The 25723-nt window shown below is 40.0% G+C and overlaps 1 protein-coding gene across 1 annotated transcript in view; it reads right to left on the bottom strand.

The window, feature by feature from the left end:
• Nucleotides 1-25723, bottom strand: part of GALNT9 (polypeptide N-acetylgalactosaminyltransferase 9) — a 243539-nt gene that overhangs the window by 141547 nt on the left and 76269 nt on the right. The window contains exon 3 of the mRNA XM_075274965.1: nucleotides 8480-8646. Within this exon, the coding sequence (XP_075131066.1) occupies nucleotides 8480-8646 (167 nt within the window). The remainder of the gene's footprint in view (nucleotides 1-8479; nucleotides 8647-25723) is intronic.

Here is a 25723-nt window from a genome sequence, read left to right on the forward strand (position 1 = left end):
TTTGTACAGATAGTCTTAACACCCAAATAAGTTCATAAATCTAAATTCCACATCTCTGTTTCATATTGCCATTAAACACTTTTTCAATATGAGGCCATGAAAGGTAAAAAAGTTGTTTTTAAAAAACATACTTACCTGTTCTTGGTGTTCCACTGTCTCCCAGCTTGGTTTGGTCCTACTACTTTCCTTTTGACGGAAGTCCCCGCTGCACTAAGACGTCCCATGTCCCTTTTCTTAGGCCACTGAGGTCGCTGATTGGAATCAGCAGTCACATGCAGCGGGGACTTCTGCCAGGAGAAAACACTGTAGCACAATTTTTTATGCAAGTTCACCCAACTACCGAAATACTCCACATGTGAATGTAAACTGATATAAGAACACACAGCAAGATGCAGATGGTAAGGAGTGCCATGAGCCTTTGCTGTGACCAGCTTCAGCCACATTTGCAGATTCCCTGAGGTGCTAAACTGTGGAAACCCCCATCAAGGGGCATAGTGAGTATTTTCACCTACCAGGGTTTTCAATGAATTTATTAACCAATATTGGGATGTGAAAATTAAAAAATATTTTTTTCTTATATTAATATATCTTTAGCCCCATTTTTTTCATTTTCACAAAGGGTTGAAGCAGAATAATCAACACAACATTATCCCATATGTGTTGGTTCGATTTTTTCATTTTTAAAGGGTTCAAAGGAGAAAATGTAACCAACAAATTTTTACACAATTTCACCTGACTACAGAAATATGACAGGGAACACGACAGGGCACAGACGGCAGTAAGTGCCATTAGCCTTTTAGAGAGCAGAATAATGTCCAGGTGCTATGACACATTTGCCCCTAAGGTGCTAATGCAGTGAAGAGTACCAAGAAGTGACTTCTTTTTGGAAACTGTATCCCTTGAAGGGTATAGCGATCATTTTGACCTCAGAGATGCTTTCCAAAAAGCAGGGGCTGGTGAAAAATGAAAATTTATATTTTCCCAGATACACCATGTCATTTTTCTGGCCCTAATCTTTTGCCTAAAGATACAGTAGAGCCAGTGGCGTAACTACCACCATAGCAGCAGAGGCAGCTGCCACAGGACCCGGGACATTAGGGGCCCGGTGACAGCTGCTACCGCTGCTATCATTATTCTCGGAGGTCTTTTCGGACCCCTGAGTATAATGATCGGGGCCCCCTGTTGGTGGAATACTTTCCACCAACAGGGGGCCCCGAAGCTGCAGCAACGGCTGAGACACAGGAGCTGCAGCTCTGGCTCCTCTCAGCGCTTCAGGATGCTCCCTCTCCCAGTTTCTGAAACTGATGAGCAAATCAAACCAATGAGCAATAGCTTGTACTCAGAAGTAGAGATGAGCAAACACTGTTCGGATCAGCCGATCCGAACAGCACGCACCCATAGAAATGAATAGAAGCACCTGTGACGCCGGCCGGCCGCCGGCAAAGTCAGCGTCACAGGTGCTTCTATTCATTTCTATGGGTGCGTGCTATTCGGATTGGCTGATCCGAACGGTGTTCGCTCATCTCTACTCAGAAGTACATTCACCTTATGGGCTTTACGTTGTTCAGCATACAGGTTAAATAACATTTTAGTTTTATTGTTTGGGATTTTATAGATGCAGTGATATCGAATATGTACTTTTTATTTTACCAAATAACATTTTTTTACCACATTTAAACTTTTTATTAACATTTTTTTTTTTATTACTGGTTCAATAGTATAAACTGTAGTACACATGTATTGCAGTTTATATGAGGCTGTCAGCCTAGGCCTCTATTATGGGCAGGATCAGCCAGGTATGTGGCAGGGCAGACCAGCAAGACATGGTGTGCACACAGTTTCTGTGTGCACACCAATCTTCCGTTGTAATAGTACAGAGATATGCGGGAAGTCCTTCCCTGCTGCGCCTTACTATTATGGTGAAAGTTGAGAACGGGTTAATATTAAAATTGCCTCATCATGAAGAAAATGTCTCGGAGTTATTGAAATCACAGGATCAATAGACATGTTAATGGAATTCAAATTGTAAAAAATTGAAACAAAATATTCAAAATATATCAATTTATTCAATATTGAATATGAGCACCACATGCCGAAATGTTGTGCTACGCTGAATGCACTAGGACACGCAAACCACCAAGATCGGTTACTCACAGCTCCCTGAGCAATTATCCTCCAATGAAATTCCAGATTTACTCAATTAGAGACAAATCCAGAGATGCTGCAGGCCACTATAGTACATTTATACCACACAAGCTGCCCAGAGTAGCACAAGCAACACATCCTGGTGTTATCGTGTTAAAAAATGGCTTCTAAGATGATTGGGAGAAATTGGTGTACCACTGGTTCTGCAACCAAATCAATGTAACATGGAGAAGTCAGTATACTAGAAATGAAACCTGCAGGGTTCTGGCTATTGTACATTATGCCACCCCAAACCATAATCCTGAGAGTAGGACCTGTACAACATTCCCTTGTGAAGGCTTTTTTTTATGGCACTCTCCACATGGTCTTCAGACCATTCTACAGCTATAACTGTATCTAAAAAGAAAAGTTGGACTCATTGCTGAAAAGGATGAACCTCCAATCCAGTCTCTATTGCAATACTGCTGTGCACCATCACAGAGAGAGGTGTCATGAGGTCAATGGAACACTTGTAGCGGACATCTGGCTCGTAGCCCAATGTCATGCAATCCTTCGTGGTTTGTGTTGACACTGTTTGCTGTCCTAGGCTTGGATTGTGACATCCAATTTCACTTGCAGTACAGAATGGATGACTTTTATTCAGTCATTCTTCCAGTCAGAAGATCCCTCCTCCCAGAGATTCACCTCAGTGAACGCTTGCTGTCATTCCAGTTTGTTTTTGTTCCCCCAACTATTGAGAAATTCAACAGTGAATAGTGCAGACATCTTGTTGTAGGTGCATAATGATCTGCCAAAGTGTTAAACCAAGGTCTCCCAGTTCATGAATTCTGTCTCTCTCAGTTTATGACAGGTGACAATGACTGACATCTTGTACGCCTTATACCAAGGTAGGCTCCCCAGGATACAGCGAAGTCATGAACGAGGAAAGCAACTACAACACTAGTTTAACCAAAACTGAACTTTTATTGAAACCAAAGGTATATCAAAGGTATTAACACCTCAGATAACTCAAAATTACATACACACAGGTATGAGCCGAGGCCCCTGTGCTACACAGCGTGTTGCCCAGAAATATGTGTTATAGATATACAAGGTAACTTTACCTATCAGCGAGCTTGGATAGGCCGCCCGGCATATACCTATTAATCCCTTGAAACACAGGAACAATTATGTGGGGTGAGTGTCCTGGGCATGCTTGTGGTGTAGCACAGCAGTTTATAATCTTATAAACTATTCACAATATCCCCAACCCACAAATAACAGTGTCAAAGAACAAATGGATGAGTTTGTTGCTGAGCAGATATTACAGGTGGAGTATTTTTTCCGATGTCCCATAGCTGTTATGTTCCTATATTGTGGCTTGTCACAAACAACAGCCCTAACTATACTAACTACAGGCCTGATATCAGTCTCAAAAGGTTTGGCATGCACGCTAACTGACCCAGGTCTTATTTAGATGGATAGCCAGTCACGGTTACTGAATGAGGGGGCTCACTTTGTCAAAGTTCTATACCAAAGATGGTCATCACTTCTCTTTACAACTGGATTCGACATGGCTCCTAAGCTGCCTCGGCAAATCTCTCCTCTCTCCACAGGATCCAGTACAGACAAGAGTAGCTGCTTTTCACAATAGTTGGGTGATCCCAGACGAAAGATGCTCTACGTGGCGTCAGTTCCCTCAGTCTGCCTCAGTTACAGCTGGCTCCCTTACCAAAATGGCTGCTGCTGCTTTCCTTCAGGTCACATGTGCCAACTGTCAGTCTGAAACTATAAATCATTATTCCTTTACCTGGTTATATCTCCTTGGTTTCACCATCTCACATGCTTATACCATTTGATCTGGTTTTTCATGTTTCAAGTTCCTTAAAAACATTGCTTTCAATCTGGCTTTTATGCCCCCCACATGCCACACATTGGAGCTAGGGACTTGAAAATCCAATTAGCTGATCTTAGAGACACATGCTACTTCCTTGGTTTGCATAACCTTACAGTTTGTCCACCGTGGGGTTACAATTTCAATATTGAAGAATGTATGTAAATGGGACCTTCTGCTGCATGTAATATCATGCGGGAAGTTTTTGTATTCCTGGATAACCCCTTTAAATCATCCAGAGGAGGATTCATCCTTATACACTGAAGCTGGCCATACACATTACATTTTAGACTGCCATTGCTTTTCTGCAATGAACTTTGGTAGATTGTTTGTACACCCGAATGTCCCAAACACATGAATAATTGTGAATTTTCAAACAAATGTTTTACTACTACAGATACTTGGGAAACAGCTGATAGTTGTTCAATACTACTGAAGTGTTGACAACAAGAAATGTGTGATGTGTTATTAGTACAAACACATGCCCACTGTAACGTCTCTGCCTGTTCAGGTCTCTGTGCCACCCTCCGCTCGCATGCTGTGGCGCAGGAGGCGTGTTCAGTTTGATTCGTTGCTTAGTGTTTTTCGTTGCACTGTGTGAACATTGCTCTATCTCAGTAATTGAATTTTCACCACACCTGTCTCCTACACCTTGTTTCTCTCCGTTCATCTAATAGTTAATTGTAGCCTTGCCTGTGTGATTGTTAGCCTGTCTTCCAATCAGGTCTGGGGCTGATCCTGGGCTTTCTATATATAGGCCATCCGCCCACACAGACTCACTGGCTATTAAGACTCTGTCCTGTGACTTTGTCCCAGCTAAGCTTCTCTTCTGCTTCTATTATCGCTTAACTCTGACCTCTGGCTTACCCATTTGACTATTCTCTTGGTTTTTGATTCTGTACTGCATTGCTCAACTGTTACTGGAACCTTGGCTATATGACCTTCCTTTGTTGTTGTTTGTCTTGTCTGCGTTCTGTGTTTTCACTTATATAGGAAAGGCCCATCGACCAGTTGCCGCCTATTGCTTAGGATAGGAACGGCAAGCAGGAAGGGACAGCAGGGGGTTTCAGCTTATGACTCACTGTCTATTGTGCCTCTCCCCCCAGGGTTCACCAACTGCTACTGGGAAATTGCTGCTCTAGCAATTCCCTTACACCCACAATACAAATTTCAACTACTGGTCTGTCAGTCTAGCCCATAAAAATCCAGCACAACAGAATTTGTTTGCTACCAACTTTAGTTTGTTGGCTGTATGGGATGAATTTTGGTAGGATTATCCAAAAACAGGTATTAAAAAAACTACCACTTTAACTGTTTAAATTCTAATGTGTAAGGCTTGCTTACCTCTCTGTTGTATCTCATAGAGGGGTCTCCCAAGTGAATACCCACCTCTATGGTGTCAATATATTATAATACAGCAGATAGACAATGGGTACCTTTATGAGACAACCACTTTACATTTTTTATAGCAATACTAAGACAAAAAATAGCTGTTTTCATTTTGCAATTTAGTTGTAAAATTTGTGCTATATAAGAAATGGAAAATAAAATCAATAGTTTATTTACGGCAGAATTGTTCTAAGATTTTCATATCTGTAGTAATCATAGAAAATGATAAGGCTCCTTCAGCTAAGTTTGTTAATTCCTGCAACTACAGTAAATGCATCACCCTCGCCTGTGAAGCCGCCAATTTTGGAGATGAATATTTACAATCTGGATCAGGTATATCATCAAACGAGCAAAAACATTAATTAAGTTTAGTGGTTTATAGCTAAAAGATGCCCGTCCAGTCCATAAATCTCAAACCGAGTAGTGTTTTTTGTTTTACAATGAGCATGGGACAACTTGAATAATTCTAAATGATGTTGAAGTGTCATGCATCTGAGTACAAGCTATTGCTCAATGGTCTGATTTACTCATCAGATTCACAAACTGGGAATGTTGGCTGCAAATTGCTTTAAATGAATATCTAGACAGAAAGAAAATAAAAGATCTGGAAGTTATTTACTTATAGGAGTATTCCTTTTTCTTAGTGTTAATGCAGCGATAGAATTATGATAAGTAGTGATTCGCCCTTTGGGACCTGCCTGGGTTCAGAACAAAGGAAACAATATATCAAAGAAAAGGTATGGAACCACTCAACATAACCAAAAAGTACAAAAAGTTTATTAATTATGAAAATTTGACAATAACATAATCATATAGCAAAGACAGACACAACAGTGCAAGAAAACACTGGGGTCAGCAAGAGGGGTGAAGGTGGAGGCAACCATGTCTCCCTTATGAAATAATTGCAAAATGTAAAAATCCATATTGAGGGTATATACAGATATCAATTAGAGATGAGCGAGTAGTACTGGATCGAGTAGGTATTCGATCGAATACTACGGTATTCGAAATACTCGTACTCGATTGAGTACCACTCGCTATTCGAATGTAAAAGTTCGATGCAGAACCAGCATTGATTGGCTGAATGCTATACAGTCGGCCAATCAATGCTGGTTCTTCTCCTACCTTTAGAAGTCTTCTCCGTGCAGCTTCCCCACGGCATCTTCTGGCTCTTCATTCACTCTGCCAGGCATCGGGCCTGGGCAGAGCTGACTGCGCATGTCCGCTTGTAGTGCGGGCATGCGCAGTCGGCTCTGTCCAGGCCCGATGCCTGGCAGAGTGAATGAAGAGCCGGAAGACGCCATGGGGACGCTGCAAGGAGAAGACTGCTCGGAGGATCCAGCCCGACCCTCACTCGTGGACTTGGTAAGTATAATTTGATCGAACTTGCCTACCCCTGAAATGAGCATTTTCCCCCAATAGACTATAATAGGGTTCGATATTCGATTCGAGTAGTCGAATATTGAGGTGCTACTCGAAACGAATATCGAACCTCGAACATTTTACTGTTCGCTCATCTCTAATATCAATTATAACCCCATATAAACACACACATATTACAGTAAATTGACATGTAGCAAGGGGGCAAGTGCCATAAACACTTGGTTATGTTGAGTGGTTCCTTACTTTTCTTTGGTATATTGTTGGTCTATGTATCTTGGTAAGAACACGCTTTTGTTAGGGCATCTGATTAATATAGGGGAATAGAACCTTGCAAATGAGCTGTAACTCACAAAGGAACTAAGGAAACAAGGTCTCTTCCACAGACAGTGGACATTGGCACGACTGTACATAGAATTTCTACAAAGCTTTACATAAAGAAAACTTATTGCACTAAAATACAGTGCAGTCTTCAGGCAGCATATTGGAGCAAGAGGGGCTGCGCAGATTGATATATAGTTTTGTGGGAAAGATTCGGTATAACTAACAGTTTATTCATCTGTTCATTCTGGGCTTAGCAGTCAAGAAGACAATTCTACTCAGTAACTGACAGCTATCTCAGTATTCACACATACTGTGCTGTTATATACCAGGTTGTATGCAAATTGGACTGCATTTTCAGTATACTAGGTCTATTTTAGGCTAAGGCCCCACATTGCAAGCAACAGTCAAAAAAAAAATTTCCGCACCGTATTTCACAGAAAGTCTGCAGAGTTTTCCTCTGCAAAATTTCTGTTTTTATTATACCTATATGGAAAACACCAGCATTTCCCTAGATAGAATTGACATACTGCAATTTGCAAAATCTCTTGCAATTTTGAAACCGCAGCATTTCTGCTACAGATTGTTTTCTACAATGTGGGTCTGGCTAATCCCATCCACTTGGCAGGCAGTGTAAAATGCAGAATTTTTGCAACATGGGGCTCCAGCCTTAAAGGGCTTTTTCAATGACCATAAACATATTTAAATTTGTAGACCATTAAAAGTTTTATATATATATATATATATATATATATATATATATATATATCTCACAATTAAATAATTAAAATTTTTACATTCCTTCTAAGATGTTCTCTAACTATTGTAATACTGACAGTCTATTGTTTTGATAGGTTGCTAATAGCCCAGCCTTGAGTTCTTTATTTTACTTTACTTTATTGTGGCCAGGTTATCAGTTAGGTACATTGCAAACATGAAAAGATAACCTGGTCACAATAAGGGAATCATGACTGAGCTTCTGACAAGTGACCAGGGCTGGTAGCACAGGTAAAGTAACCAGAAACAGGCCAAGATCAAACAGAGATATGTACTAGTGAATAAATCAGCAGACTAGGATGAGGTCAGGTAACAAGCAAAGTATAAGAAGTCAGGCCGCAGGAAGCCCTTGGCAAGACTCTAACAAGGCTGGGAACCTGATTTCTCAAGCAGGGTGTGGCAAATGAAGCAGAGCTGGTGATTGACTGGGATTAGCTGGAGAAGGCTTTTGGTGCATGCACTGGACTTTTAAGGAGCCGGAAGGAAGCACACACCTGCCCCTTAGGCAGACCTAGTTACAAAATTCCTTTATACAGGCACAATACAGGATACTGTGAGAAGGATAGTTTCTCTTTTAATAATAGTTTTACCTACCATTGTCACTGTTGTCATCTACTAGAACGATCTCTTTGAGTAGATGAGATGGAGTATGGTTAACCACGCTGTGCACTGAACGTAGGATGACAGACAAAGCTTCATTTACAAAAATAAAGACTACCGCAATCTGAGGCAGGTCATCTGGATAACTCATCTGTTTACACCTGTAAATATATGACAAAGGAAAGGTTATATGGATCTCTTCATTATTTGCACCTAATACAAATTAATTTTCACAAGTACGTCTATCAATAGACTTCAGGTACACACTATAAAAGGCATCATAAATGATTTACTTGAGCACAGGAAACAATAGTAAATGCAGTTGTGCAATTTTTTCTCATATTTTTGCTGGTGCCTTCTCCTTAAAACAAAATCATATTTAAACTTTTATACCATTAAATGTTAAACATTTTTCCAAATATAACTAATTTTGTATAGTTTTTCTCTAATTGTCTGTGTGCTGATCAATTGTCAATGGATATGACCATGAATGCAGGAACTTTCTATACTTTGAATTATCGGATTATCTTCTCATGCATAGAGTACAATTTTCCTCAAGATGTTCATTTGGCAACTGGACAGGGGTAGGGAACCTTCGGCACTCCAGCTGCTGTGAAACTACAATTCCCAACACGCTCCATTCACTTCCATGGGAGTTCCAAGAACAGCAGAGCAAGTACGCATGCTGGGAGTTGTAGTTTTGCAACAGCTGGAGCGCCAACGGTTCCCTTCCCCTGCATGGGAAAACACTTCTGTGGGAAAGACCTCAGTTTATAAAAGTTAAAAGGCCTGCTTCTAACAGGACACTTTAAAGAGGACCTTTCACAGATTTGGGCACATGCAGTTCTATATACTGCTGGAAAGCTGACAGTGCGCTGAATTCAGCGCACTGTCGGGTTTCCCAATCTGTGCCCAGGGTAAAGAGCTATCGGTCCCGGTACCATAGCTCTTTACAGTCAGAAGGATGTTTCTGACAGTCTGTCAGGTACGTCCTTCTTCACAACAGCGCCTATCGCACAGTACAGTGTGAGCGGGGAGGAACGCCCCCTCTCTCTGCTCACAGTGCTTGTCCATAGACGAGTATTATCAGGAGGGGAGGGGGCGTTCCTCTCCGCTCACACTGTACAGCGCTATAGGCGCTGCTGTGGAGAAGGATGTACCTGACTGACTGTCAGGAACGCCCTTCTGACTGTAAAGAGCTACGGTACCCAGACCGAAAGCTCTTTACCTGGGGCACAGATCGGGAAAGCGCACTGTCAGCTTTCAGCAGTATATAGAACTGCCTGTGCCAAATCGGTGAAAGGTCCTCTTTAAGAATGACCGATGAAAAAATTTGGGAATTCATGTTCATCATAAAATATAGGTAACTGGCAAAAGGACTCTAGCACCTGAATGTATGAGCCCTCACATGGACACACTTCACCAGTCCCCAGATTGACTACAGATCCCTTAACTCCTAAGTCCTCTTTTTTATTGCCCTGGCTTATCTTACTAATTGAGACTAATTTTCTTTATGTAGTCAGTGTCTTTCTGTGTCCTCAGTTATTCATTTAATTCCTGAAGAAGGAGCTTCTGTGCTATAAAAGCTTCCAAATTTCTTTTTTTCTGGTTGGCCAATAAATATATCATACATACCATACAAAAATATCTAACAATGCCTCATCTTGCTTAACCTATATAATCCTATTAAAACAAACTTTTGGCTTTTCAATGGGTCGACAATGTTACCAAATTTATCGATGTTTCCTCTCTCACTCTTCTTCTTTTCTAATCCTTCGCTGGTTGCCGGTCACTTTGCAACCATAACAAAAAATTCTCACGATACCATATAAAGTGCTTTCCCAACTTGGCTGATTTCTACATCCAAGTTCCAGTCGCAAGACAGCATGAAACCTCCAATAAGGACATGTCATTCTTCTCTGCTCTTATCTGTTCTTCACGCTTGCACGATCTTGACTCCTCTGGTGCATGTCTACTTCTGTGGAACTCACTGCAACTTTATCTATTCAAGCAAGCATTATTTACTTCATCACACCCGTATATACAGTTGTTCATGTGGCACTTAAACACATCTAGTACAAGAGAGCTGTGTGCAAGTGCCTCTACTGAGGTATACAATTAGAAGGAAAAGACTTCACACTCCAGAATGAAACGTATGTAATTTCAGTGTTTTATTAGCACGTGATCATATGTAGAGTAGACTGTACACGTGTATTAATAAAAGACTGATTGTATACATTTTGTCGTTAAGTGTGAAGTCTTTTCTTTCTAATTGTGATACTGGACTGGGGCCCCATCTTCACATTAGATTAGAGTGCTATCTACACCTACATTATAATTAATGAGCTATACAGAGTTCCTGGAGTTCTGTATAGAACTATACACACTCCATGTGCCATTGTAAGGTAAATCATGCAGTGCAGTATCACAGAAGTACTTTCCCTTAACAAGGTTTAAAGGGATGAACAGTATTTTGATAGCACATAGGACATTTTTGTATGTCATGAATAAATCACATGAGTTTGGAAACATAAAAAAGTACAGTAAGGTCCCAAATAACAGTATGGGTGCCATCATATACAGCGTTATGTACATGAACACATTGTAAGATTTTGTGACTGCATTTTTAATCATTCTATATTACATTCTACATCTACAAAAGTAGAAATTCTTTTATACTGTGAATATTAATAAGTCATATATAATTTATGTATCTACAGTATACATTTATATCTTTGTATGCCTAATGTATGTATATATGTATATATATATATATATATATATATATATATATATATATATATATATACTAGCCTCTGCCCACAACTTTGTCTGCGTGTTGTTGGCAACGATGATCTGCCTATATTCAACAAATTGCTGCCGTCAATGGTTCACCTGCTCTGGCGTTTCGGCAGTTCTTATGTTGTCCTGCTCCTGAACTTGTTCCTTGCGCCATGCCTGTGATTGTTCTGGAATCTTAGCAGCTGGCTGGGATGCCATATAATGAGCATGTTGTTGGCATCAATGATCCGCCTACTCCAGCGTTTCGGTAGCTCTGAAGTTGGCCTGCCGCTGAACTCGTTCCGCACGCCGTGCCTCTGATTATTCCGGCATCTCAGAAGCTCGCTTGGACGCCATATGAGTGTGTTGTTGGCATCGACGCATAGCTTGCTCAATCCTCCCAACTATAGCCCAGGTATAAAATAGCCTAGACCAAACTATACTCCTCCAGGCCAGAATTTACCCCTCTAACATGGAGCTGGGCTAATGTTAGCTCCAGGAACAAGATAACTTTTTCTTTAAGACTAGATATGTGTAGGAATCTGTACAGTTACATGTTGATTCCCAGCAGGCTTGTGATCTATATATAGATGACAGTTACACCTCATAAAATACATTTTCTCCTTTTTCACTTGTGAAAATGTCATTGTTTACCAGCTCCATTAGCACGAAGACAGACATGAATAAGCATGCTATGGATCACTGCATCATCTATTTGTACAGACAAACCGACCAACGTTTTGCACTTTCAGAGAGGATATTCAGGATATTTTTCCTTTCCTACAAGGAAATTCAGCAATTTCTATGGTGGATATAGTGAATCAGCCCACAGCGAACAACTGAATTATCAGCTGAAAATTCTACCTTATGATTTTGGCTGATTTATGATAGAAATAATGGAATAAAATGTGAGACTTGACCTGCATGAAATAAGTGAAATGATGATTTTGATTCTGTGTCTTCACACATAATGTAAAATATTTCAAGTTCCAGGAGAGAACAATAGGAAAGTCTCATCTTTTAAATTTATTTTCCTGCACCTGACTCGCAGATCTCGAGAGATAAAGAAAAGATGGCACTTTAAAACTGTCAGCCTTGGTTAAGGATCTCTGTAACTCACATGTGGCCTTTCATGTCTCTACATTTTTTCTTGGAATCCTTAAATGGTGAAAACCTTTGCTGTTGTGATCAGTCAAGAAATGTTCAGGAATGTTTGAGACTTCTTGTTATACTGTTGCTTTTCCTTTTATATATAAAACTGTGGGTGGTTTAGTGCTACATTTTTAAGTGATTTTTACAATTTTATAACAAAAAACCTATCTCAATGTGGGCTAAATACAAGAGAAAATAACACTCTGTCCTGTCAATTCCCCGATACTACCAGACCAATAATTAGAGAAGACACAGAGATAGTAAAAACATATCTTTATTATGTTTATAAAATAAAAAAGGCCACAAGGACAAGGAACACCCGAAATGAAAAAAACCATGAGTAGGTATGGTCATGCAGTCAAACAAATTCTTCAATACAAATTTGTAAGAGCCCATAGAGCCTCCTTAACCCACCCAAGGGTAGGAGTCACGATGATGCAAGCACGAACATGGAAAGTTAGGTAAGTGATGATATAAAAATGCATATTCTAACCACTCAGGAGAACATGCCCCAACAAACAAACAAAAGATGATAACATTATCTTACAATGCAGATATGTGTTTCATCAAAATACAGTTGCAAAGTGACATTATACACTTTCTAATATTGATGGCCTAACCTTAGAGGTCAGCAATATTAGATCTGTGATGGTCCAACTCCTGGTGTAACAGGCCAAATTAACCCCCGCCCAGGTTAAGCCTGGGTATAGTTTGGCTCAGGCCAAAGTATACCCCAGGGATAAATTGTCCTAGGCCAAACTATACCCCAAAGTATAAAATATCCTAGACCAAACTATAGCCGGGTATAAAATAGCCTAGACCAAACTATACCCCTCCAGGCCAGAATTTACCCCTCTCACATGGAACCCGTGTATAGGCTGGCGCAGGCCACAGTATACCCCTAAGGATAAAATTTATACCTGGGGGTGTAAAATAGCCTAGACTAGGAATATATTCCTCCAGACCATAATGTTATCACTTCACTTATTTTCTCACCCTGTCTCTAATTTGTTGAAAAGTGTGCAGTTTTTTTTTTTTTTAAATCATACTCATACACACAGCTGCTTCCTCTTACATTGAACTGACTTTAGATGGTGCTGTCCCAACAGTGCACAGTAACTTTTTATATATGTTTCTCTCTGCTCCCTATGACACCAAACTTTTGACAACCATGGAAGACCAACTGTATGACCAACTTTTGAGATTCGACATTGCAACACTCTACGAAAGTGCCCCCAGTGGATCTACGATCTACCAATCTACCACCAGAGAAACCTGTAAATGCCAAGTCCCAGCTCAGACAAACAGCTAAACTACATAGAGCAGAGGGATTCTTTACCATAGGAAAAAGGAGGTTCTCACTAAAAGCCGACTGCCAAATATCGTGAATGCCTGTCATGACAACCCCATTTCTGGTGGCCATTTTAGCAGAGATAAAACATTCGCCAAAATCTCTGACTATTATTACTGGAAATGGATTAAAGAACGACATTCACCAACATGTCAAAATCGGTAAAAAATGTTTTGTTGTAAATCCCAAAATCAGCAAGGAAACTCCACCATTCAACAGTATACCAGCGCCAGGAAAAGTATAGAGCTTAGTCAGGATTGATATGATCAGTCCTCTTCAGGAAACATCAAATGGCAACAAATATGTAGTTGCTGCCCCAAATCATTTCCTCAAGTGGACTGAAGCAACTGCTAGTTAAGAGTGCCAAATCAGTAGCAATTTTTTTGTACTCCGTTGTTTGGTCACCTAGGCTGTATGGACACTCTTATTAGCGACCAGCGACGAGAGTTTGTGAACACGATCATCAACAACTTGATGGAGCATTTTCAAACAGGTCACTGCATTTCATTTGCCTACCTCACACAAACAAATGGCTAGCGGGAACGAATGTGACAATCGAACACTCAAAGAATCTCTTATTAAGATTGTCAATGACCAAGGTAACAACAGTGATCAGTTCATCCTTGTGTTCTGTTTGCCTATCACACATCTGTGCATGCCTCAACCAAGCGTAGTCCATTTGAGGTCATGTATGGAAGGCCAAGCTTCCTATGGACCTCAATCACTCAGAAAATGATACTGTGGACTCCATGCCTATTTGAGATAAAGCCAACCCTGATGTGCTAAATACACTTACAACAATTCTTAAAAAGCTCTGCTCAACCATCACTGCTAACATCCAATCTGTCCATGAACACCAAAAAATGATTGCTGTCACAACAGCGACAAAGAAATCACTGCTTGCACCATCACTTATATCAAGAATCATTGCTGTATTCATCGCATGGGTTCAAAGATGAAACCTCGCTGGACTGGATTCAAATTGGTTCTGGAATCCTTGACCAAGGGGCAAGTAAAACTTAAGAACAATAAGACTGGTGAGATAGTAAGCAACACCTACCATGCCAGCAACCTTAGAAATTACCAGGATGAAGAGACTTCTTCACCTCCCCAGTCTCATGATGATTGTCCCAGTGACTGTGCCATACGGAAACCTCAACTACCACTACCAAGTTCAGTAAGGAATTATCTTAGCACCACTCTTGGCCTTACATTTGGTAGGTTTATATATTTATGAATGCACAAGGGACCTTGGACAACCACTGCATACATATAAAACCAAAGGCAATTGCAACTGCTACTTCCGGACCATTAGCTACATCCTGACAGGCACAGAGGACAACCAATCCCTTCTCAAAGAAGTCATCCACCACTGAAAACTGAATTGACAAAAAAACTACAGGACTACTTGAATCAAAATGTGAACATCTCTGGTATGTCTCATGATGGAGTGTGGGCAACTGATGCAGAAATCATGGCCACAGTACAGAGTTGTGGCATCATCATCTACGTCGGTGTCTCCATAGATTGGTTGACATTTCCTGCCAGCTTCAGTCTGCAGTCAACAACAGAGCATGCAGTTTGTCTTGAAAACAAGTATCATGTTTTTAATTTTTTTTTATCAGTGTTTCCCTTTAAACATTTATATTGTAGCAAGGACTTGCTAGTGTAAAGGTCTCGATATATGGGAAGAGTAATGGGCAATTTGTTGTCCCTTGCATTGAGTGATAATTGACTTATCACTAATGAGAAATCGCTGAGAGAAAAAAAAGTACATACTCTCCACCCAGCATGTCCTGACCTTGCTCCATGCCTCCTCCATGTCTCCTCCAGCAGCCATTTTTTGCTTCTCTGGCTGGTGCTTTTGAATTTTGCGCTGCCTCCTATCCCCACGGGGCACTTGATGAGTGTATGAATGTAATTTTTGTATATATCACTCAATGCTGGTAATGGTGGTATAATACCCTGGAATATAATCTAGTCTAGGCCACTTTAACCTCAGGTAGAGTCTGGACTGAGGGTATACTGTGGCCTGTTACATCGGGTCTCCCAGAGATCAGCTGTTTTGGGACAGTGCAGTTCCATATAATGTTTACTTAGCAGGAGCCACACTGCTCACTATCCATACAAAGTGTAACAGCAGCTGTAGAATACAACCTAAAAAAGTTAAGCCAGGGGAAACTCCTTTAACCCCTTAAGGGCACAGCCCAAAAGAGCGTTAAGGACCAGGCCTCTTTTTTCAACTCTGACACGTGTCACTTTAAATGGCAATAACTTTGAGACGCTTTAAGTTACACAAGTGATTTTGAGATTGGTTTTTTTTGTAACACATTATCTTTCATGTTAGCGGTAAACACTAATGAATATTTTTGTATTTATTTATAAAAAAAAAAATAGGAAATTTGATGGAAATTTGGAAAAAATTGCAATTTTCAAAATGTGAAATTCTCTGCTTTTTAGGCAGATAGTCATACCACCCAAATACTTGAATAAATATTATCTACCATATCTCTGCTTTATATCGGCATCATCTTTTGATTGTCTTTTAATTTATTTTGGACGTTACAAGACTTACAAGTGTAATAGTGATTTTCCAGATTTACAAGAAAATTCCCCAGACTAATTTTTTAGGGACCACTTCAGTTCTAAAAGGAATTATAAAGTCCTATATAATAGAAACCCCCATAAATCACCCCATTTTCAAAACTGCACCCCTCAAATAATTCAAAACAACATTTGGGATGTTTGTTAACCCTTTAAGCATTTCATAAGAATAAAAATAATATGGAGGACAAATTTAGAAATTTCACTTTTTTCACTAATACATTAATTTAGACCTAAAATTAACACATTCACAAAGGGTTAAAGGAGAAAATTCATCTGAAAGTTTATCATGCAATTTCTTCTAAGCACAGAAATCCCCCACATGTGGGTGTAAACTGATTTTTGGGCAGACAGCAGTGCCTGGAAGGGAAGGTGCGACGCCGGGTGTTTGAACAGCAGATTTTGCTGGAATAATTTTCAGGCACCATGTCTCATTTGCAGAGCCCCTAGAGTACCAAAACAATGGAAAGCCCATAAAAGTGACCCCATTTTAAAAACTACACCCCTCAAAGAATATATCAAGGGGTATAGTAACCTTTTTGACCCTACAGCTGTTTCACAGATTTTACATAACATTGGGATGTGTAAATGAAAAATGACTAAAATGTCACTCTATCCTCAAAATTTTCATTTTCACAAAGGGCTAAAGGAGAAAAAGCCCCCACAATTTGTTAAACAATTTCTCCTGAAGACGGCAATACCCCATATGTGGTCGGAATCTGCTGTATGGGTACATGGCGGGGCTTGATTTTGCTGGAATAATTTTCAGGTGCCATGTCGCATTTGCAGAACCCTTAGAGTACCAATACCATGGAAACCCCCTAAAAGTGACATCATTTTGGAAACTACACCCTCAAAGAATTTATCTAGGAGTTTGGTTAGCATTTTGACCTCACAGTTGTTTCACAGATTTTATTTACATTGGGACGTAAAAATGAAAAACTACTTTTTTCCAATAAATTGTCCATTTAGTGCCATATTTTTAATTTTTGCAAGTAGTTAGAGAATTAAAAGCCCCCCACAGTTTGTTACACAATTTCTCCTGAACATGGCAATACTCCATATGTGGCCTTAATCTGCTGTATGGGTACATGGTGGGGCTCAGAATGGAAAGAGGGCTATTTGGCTTTTGAGGGCAGTTTTCTGGTGCCAAGTCGCATTTGCAGAGCCCCTAAAGTACCAATACAATGGAAACCCCTCAAAGGTGTCCCCATTTTAGAAACTACACCCGTCAAGGAATGAATCAAGGGGTATTATTATTTTGAGCCTAAAAATGCTTCCCTAAAATTAATGTACAAAATGAAAATTGAAATTTTTAAAGAAATATGCCATTTCAGTGCCCAATATGTTGCATCCACTTTGTGTTGTCAGAGTCCTGCACTCCTAAAACTATTAAGTGGGCCATCCCGAGGGTCAAAAAATTATATATGTTGGTGTAAACTGCTGCTTGGGCACACAGCAGGGCGCAGAAGGGAAGGACCATTGTGCTTTTTAGCTTTTGGTGTACAGATTTAGAGGGACTTTCTGGGGGCCATGTTGTTTTTGCAGAGCCCTGGAGGTGCCAGTAAACTGGAATTCCCCAAGAATTGACCCCATTTTGTAAGGGCAATTTTAGGGTCTCTGCAAAAGTGTCATGGCATCCAACAAAAAAAAAAAAAAAAAAAAAACATCTAAGTCTGTGCTCCAAAAACCAAATAACCCTTCTTCCCTTCTGTGTTTGGCTGTGCCCTAATATCAGTTTATACCCACATATGACATTATTTACGTTATTCCTGGGTACAGCAGTGTCATACATGTGCCCTAATATCAGTATATACCACATATGACATTACGTATGTTATCCTGGATATACCAGTGTCATACATGTGGCATAAACTGCAATTTGGGCACACGGCAGGGCACAAAAGGGAAGGAGTGTGATGCGGCTTTTGGAGTACAGATTTAGATGTTTGGTATCTGGACATCATTTCATGTTTGTAGAGCCTGTAAAGTACCAGAAAAGTGGATTCCCCAAAGGAGTGACCCCATTTTGAAAACTGCACCCCTCAAAGAATTTATCAAGGGGTGTAGTTAGTATTAGTATGCCAGACGTGAATGCACAGCGGATGGTGAAGAGGGAATATATAAGCAGTGCGGAGGACATTGCAAACACAAAATTCCCTACTATGTCCCAGTAGCTCCTATGATTGGGGGAGTCACTCTGGGGGTCACTTTGGGGGTCACTTCTGGTGTCTTTTCCCTCATAAGCTGTAAATATGGGGTGCCCCCTGTTATACGCTTGCACAGCTTATATATTCCCTTCCTGCTGCAGTCAGTTGTGTTCTAATAATTTGGGGATTCTGGGTGTTTTTTGTCTTCACGTTATGCAAGCTATATTTTCTTTATTTTTCTGGTGAGGTTGCCATACAAGGACTTGTTGTTTGTGGGATGAGATACATTTTGTAATGACACCATTTTTGGGTGCCTACAACTTATTGAATACTTTTTATTAACTCTTTCTTGCTGGATTAAAAAAAAAAAAATCAATTCTGATATTGCATTTTACCTTTTAAATTTTTTGCCATGCAACATACAGTATAAATAACATGTGAACTTTATTCTGCGGGTCGGTACGGTTATGGCGATACTTCATTCATATTATTTTTTTATGCAATACTAATTCTGCAAAACAAAAACACATTTGGGGACGTAAATAATTGATTTTTGCATCGCCATCTTCTTAGAGGCATAACATTTTATTTTTCAGTCGACAGTGATGGTTGAGGGCTTATTTTTTGCGGAACAACCCGTGCCTTTTATTGGTACTGTTGTGGTGTACGTATGACTTTTTGATCACATTTTATAGTATATTTTGTAAGATGAAATGGCGAAAGATCATTACTTCCGGGTTTTTTCCGTTTTTTTATTCCGCCGTTCACCGTGTACATAAATTTTTAGTTTTTTTTTTTAACATAATTCATCTTCTATAGAAAAAAGAGAATTTGTTTGTTTTTTTTATAACTTTATTAATTTTTTTCAAACACTTTATTTTTTTTTGCACCGCTTTTTTCACTTTTTCATGTGTCCATTTAGGAAACTTGATTCAGCAATACTTTGATTGCTGATAGTGTGATGCTCTGTGAGACACAGTGCATCACAGGAAGTCAGGCTGTGCAGATGCACAGCCTGATGTCGGAAGGTCCTGGCAGGATCAGCCAGGTATGTGGGGGCTACGGGAAGCCTGGGGTCACTGGCCAGACCCGGGCTTCATATTACATACATTGACACCCCCCGCTGCGGGGGGTGCCGGGGGGAGGTTAAAAAGATCACGGAACCCTTTCAATGCGGTGATCATGTATGACCATCGCATTGAAAGGGTTAGAACCTCCAATCGGTAAAACTACTGACCGGAGGTAATAGAAATGGGTGTTAGCTGACTGTAAGAGCTAACACCCAGTTCCAATGCAGCCCGCCCGGTTGCTAAGGGGTTAATCTTCAAAACCATAGACAAAGTTAGGGGCACATTTATAGAACATTGTGTTCTATGTTATCATTTTAAAATGACTATTGAATTATATTTAGTTAACTTCTAAAACAATTCTGAAATTGAATACATTGATAAACATTCACAATTGTAGAGTTCTCCTTCTGTAAAGTTATGATGTTTTTGTGCTTGATTAAATCTAACTTAATGCATTGTTATTCTTCCTATTATGCTTGTTAGTTTTCAATGAAACTGTCGTCTTTAGTCAGAACTATATAGAAGATTGTGAAGACAGTTATTAGGCTTAATTACCCTTACAAAGTTGTCTGGAACACAAAAGAAAATGGCTTATTTGCACCCAAAAGCATCAAATTATGAATATTCTAATTTCCAACCTATAAGGCTGTATTCACACTGAGTAACGCTGGCGTTTTTTGTGCTTATTTTTGCACATAGCGCCGCGTTAACGCCACGTAGCGCCACGTATACGCCGCGTTAACGCGGCGCTACGCGGCATTAATGCGGCGCTATGTGCAAAAATAAGCACAAAAAACGCCAGCGTTACTCAGTGTGAATACAGCCTTAAAATGAAAATCTGATCAAATTGATAATATGGACCTATTCAGGTAATTTAAGATCAAAAGAAAAAGGGATGTAACTAGGAAAGACAGTGCTCCTTAGCAAGTTCCTGATTCGGGTCCCCTGCTGCCCACACAGTTTAAGGCCCCCTTTGCTGGCCAGCACATGGTATAATGGTATAATGCCCTGTATGTACTGCATGGTGGCCTGTAACAGGGGACCTTACTGTATGGGAGCCTGTAGTGGGGGGCCCTTACTGTATAGGGGTGCTGCAATAGGGTCCCTCACTGTATGGGAGTCTGTAACATGGGTGTTTACTGTATGGGGGGCCTGTAATGGGGGGGTCTCTTACTGTATGGAGGTTTGAAACAGGGGCCCTTACAGTACGGAGATTTTTAATGGGTACCTTACTTAGTGCAAGGGCCCATGTTTCAGGCCCCCCCCTATAGTAAGAGCCCCTGTTACAGGCCCCCACATATAGTACCTTTCATACTCTTTGAATTATTCCGGCAGGTAATAGCCGATTTCCCCGCTCCTGTCCACAGTTGTCTCCGCTTAGGCTACCAGGAGGTGTCACATATTATGCCTGCATATTCATAGTCCGTGATATAATACTTGGCACCCCCTGGAGGCTTAAGGATAGGTGGTATTGTATTGAACCAGGAAAATGTAAGTGAAGATCAGACATTACCTGCTGGAGAAAGCCTATTATTTATTTCTTTTTTTTGAAAAGCAGCCATTCAAGACCCCTAAACTTGCATAATAATGAGAATTTTTGTTAGATGATGTTTAATACTTTCTGGCCACGTACAGCAAGAAGAAGATAAGGGATAGTAAAACGTATTTCAGTATTATTTGTATTATGGCTGACCAATGTCTCCCTAGAGTGTAAAGCAGTATGCATAGTACCATAGTAAGTCAGTTTATAAGTTAGCAGCCTGGTTTAGATAACATACTGAATGGCAGTTTCCTAATCCCTTGTGCATAGTGACTTATACCCAATATCGACTGTATTCATCAAGAAAATCCAGTAAAATATGTTCAGATGCAGGAGGTCACAGGATATATATATATTGATGTTCAAATCTGTGATCTCAGATGACTATTGAGTTCCCAAATTAAAGGGCTAAGTGATAGAAGCCTTTGGCATTGCTTAAAGATTTATATTATTGAAAATCTGACACTTTTTAGTCAAGTTATGAATCACATCAGTGTGTACTGGAGCAGATATAGGTAAGTACTTTGGAAAAAATAATTGTTGCCAATATGAACCAATGTATTCATGTCTCATCGTGAATTAGGCACATTCTCCAGGAACCCCTATACTTTTGCTAAAATCTATGCCACCTTTTTGCTGATATAGACCTCTGCCTTCACTTCTGCCTTCCACCTTTTGGAAGGTAGCTTCCTATAGATTATTGCACGCAGGAATGGTGGGGCCCCATGGCGAACTTTTGACATGGGGCCCCCCCCAACCGACACCGAAGACCTCGACCAACCTCTCCTCCGCATTCCTGCGTGCTCTATTTTGTCCCTTAGTGGCCACTGCACACAGTATTATGTCTCTTAGTGGCCCCTGCACACAGTAGTATGTCCCTTAGTAACTTCAGCCGGTAACGGCCTATTAAAAAAAAACAAAAAACGCAGCAGTAGCAGCTGTCACTGGGCCCCCTAATGTCCCAGACCCTGTGGCAGCTGCCTCTGCTGCCTCTATGGTAGTTACGCCCCTGATTGCATGTTTTTCAGCATAATCTGAATTGTATACCCAATAACGGGGAGATGTGGACAGCGCTCACTAGTCAAGGATGGAGTACAGTCAGAAGTGTGAACAACAAAGAAAACTTTATTGACAACAATACAAGCATTTTGGGCAAACACAAGGCCCTTTTTCAAGTGCATAAACTGAATCAAATGTATGGGAACGCATTGTGCTGTTGTCAATAAAGTTTTCTTAGACAATGGCAGATCACTTCACAGGGGCACCTGTTCCACCAAGGAGGTTTTATTTGCATATTCCTACCCAGAATTCTTGAAAGGGCATACATGGTTAAATATATCCCTGTACTGTCTCTTCCGAATGAGATACAGTACTCCTACATCAAGACCTGTCATGCAGCCAGCACCCTGCTCTGCACTGAATGGAGGCAAAACCTTAAAACACCTGTCTGCAAATGGGTCCCTCTTACTTTTGGAGGAGCTATTATGAATTGGCTATTATTCTGAAATTTTGCTATTAGTGTTTTCTCTTTCTTTAAAAAAAAAACAAACAAAAAAACAACATACATTAATCTAGAGGGAACTACCTTCCAAAACAGCTGTTTTTTTTAATGCAAATTGTGAGCCCCATATAGGGATCACAATGTACTTTATTTTTCCTCCTATCAGTATGTCTTTGTAGAATGGGAGGAAATCCACGCAAACACGGGAGAACATACAAATTCCTTGCAGATTTTGTTTCTGGTGGGATTTGAACCCAGTACTCCAGCACTGCAAGGCCACAGTGCTAACCACTGAGCCACCATGTTGCCCCTCGAAACAGCTTTTTGAACACATTCCTCTTTCCCACCAAGAAGATCTTATTTGCATATATGTATCAGCATACTAGTAGCATTCTGTGGTCAAAAGAACACAATGACGCTTATATAGAATATAATACTTTTCACCTTCTTGGAAAACCACCAAATCATGTTCCCTTTTCATTGGTTTGAAATAGTTTTTTAAGGAACATGGGAACTAATTGATTAATATACTGCTGGTCTTCTACTCTTATGAGAATTACAAGATGTAAGAAAATCTAAGATAAGTGTAGACTCAATATTATCATCCAGTTAAAGAGATAAAATATTTCCCATTTAATGAAAATATCTACAAAAATCTCAAAAAAATTGGGCTGACATTCCCTTGAAGGAGAGTATTAGACCTTTCTAGACAAAACTTTAATTTGTAAAAATTTCCACTTTGTCTTCTCAGTAAGCTACATCACATTGGTCACATGGTCATGCTGCAGCTTGGTCACTTTCATTCAGAAATTTTTTTGCAAAAGAATGGATTTTGCCTAATTTTTTTGTGAATCCAGAAAAGAAACCAAATCTATCCATTATCTTCAGCACAAAGGAAAGAACCTCAGAAGTATTAGAAAAATACAAAAGATAATCTGTTTAATAAGAAACTCCTATTTCACTCCTCATGTAGAAAGTGAAGAAAAGGTGATAAATCAGCTTTATAATAGAGACTTGAGACCAACCGGTAGCCTCGGCAGTCACTGGAGAGGGATTGGTGATATCACTCACATATGTCACTGTTACTCTACTAGTGTTGCTGAGGCCATTGATTGATGTCAGTGGTCACGTGAGGTTTACAGTTTCTGGTGAGGCAAGCCCCAGCACTCAACGGAGAGAGAACTGGGAGTGACATCGCAGTACCCTGGGGACAGGTGAGTATATATTTTTTTCTTTAACACTCAAATCCTGAGGACCACTTTAAGCTGTTAGTGAAAACTAATTTGACCAACAGTGGGCAGCAGTCAGTGACACCTTTGTAAGGTACACTTTAAGTGTACAATACGATTGAAGAATTTCCAAATTTTCAAGGACTTGTGTGATTTGCTATAACATAAATGTTTTAAATTGTCAGGAAATAGGAGCCTCTAGGCATCCTTCTTGCTATACTCCGCCAAAGGAGTGCTATATACCTGTGCCATTTCATCCTATGTGTTTCTACATTTTTTCTACATACTTCCACTTATTGGGGCTGACACACTCACATGTGGATTTCCCATTTGATAGTCATATGATGTTTGAAATACCTTGAAACTAAATTGTTCTGTCTATTTGTTAAGATGAAACAATATAAAAAATGTATGCTAGCCAATACAAAGAAAATTGGTGTGCCAAAGGAAGTATGTTGTACTGAATTCATATCACATATAAGCTTTTATTCTTCTTTCATAGCATTTAGACAGTACATCAATCTAGATATAGTGTTACTTATTGCAAGTGACTTAACACCACCCCCCTTGTAGTTTAATCAGTGTATTCTACAAAGTGGTTTACAAGGAACAACATGTCCATTTCTTGTTGTTCTGTATGACCCAAACTTAGTGACATAATCAATCTTTCAGTTGTGTCCTCTTCAGCTATTTCATCATGGATGTTGAGAGCTATTATTATTCTACATATGATGGCTCATTGAAATGAGAAAACCCAAGCACTCCTCACCCATGCTGACCTTCTCTTCCAGAGAGCAGAAGCATCCGTGATAGATTATTCGACGTTACCGTAGCTACCCTTGGCCTCCATTTCAGTAATGTGTTTGATGTAAAATTTCAGGTGCATAAACCGTGTAGTTACAACGCTGTTAATAGCTGACACTTGTTGGATCCATGTGAAATATGAATTAGGTGACGCCTGGATGCACATGACTAATTTGAGTGAACGGACAATATATTGCATCTGATTGATTCCGTGAAAGTTTTAACCAACATTTACAAACTCCAACAAGGCTTGTTTCAGGAACACAGACATTCCCTGCCACATTTGTACTTCAAAGGAGGCAGAATTTAGCTGTCAGAGAATCACAAAAAGGACAAGCACGGCCATCCAAAACCATTTGGGTTGATACTGTATCATTGAAAAGTTCTAGTTTTATTAAAGGGGTTGTGTGAGAAAATAAACAATGGAAGGGAAAGTATACCAAAGATAGGCATGAAATACATGAATATGCAATGTTTAAGCTATTTACAAAAACTCATATAGTAGAGTTTTCTTATATTTTATTTTCACATGAGCACTTGCTTCTGTCTGTTCTCCTACTCTGAGACAATCCCCGACATCTTCTTCTCAGTCCTGTCCACCTGAGTTGAATCACACATCGTCAGCTATGGAGAGCAGTTGGTTTTTCCAAAATCCGCTTCAGATCCTAGGGGGCTTACCGAGGAGAGCACACATACTCAGTTAGCCAAGAGGATCTTCTGTTTTTTTCTCATGATAGTTGCAGCTACTGTCCGTGGTATGTCGAATTCTGTGAGTCTGACTGTCCTCTGGTATGTGACCTCACCTCACAGATACCAGTCATACTGAATTGGAAATGCTCTTGCATCATTCCTATCTTCTTGATCCATTGCAACCCATACCAATGCATGTATTCTAGAGTTCAGGATGGGTCATGTGATGACAGCCATCTTAGCCATCTTAGCTCCTACCATGATAACTCACTAGATAAAACAAACCTATTTTGTTTTGGTATTTATGAGTTTTTTCTTTAACTTAAAATACCGGTAGTTTAATTAATTAGTTGGTTTCTATTCCCC

This window comes from Leptodactylus fuscus, chromosome 1 (assembly GCF_031893055.1).
Source record: "Leptodactylus fuscus isolate aLepFus1 chromosome 1, aLepFus1.hap2, whole genome shotgun sequence".
NCBI lineage: Eukaryota > Metazoa > Chordata > Amphibia > Anura > Leptodactylidae > Leptodactylus > Leptodactylus fuscus.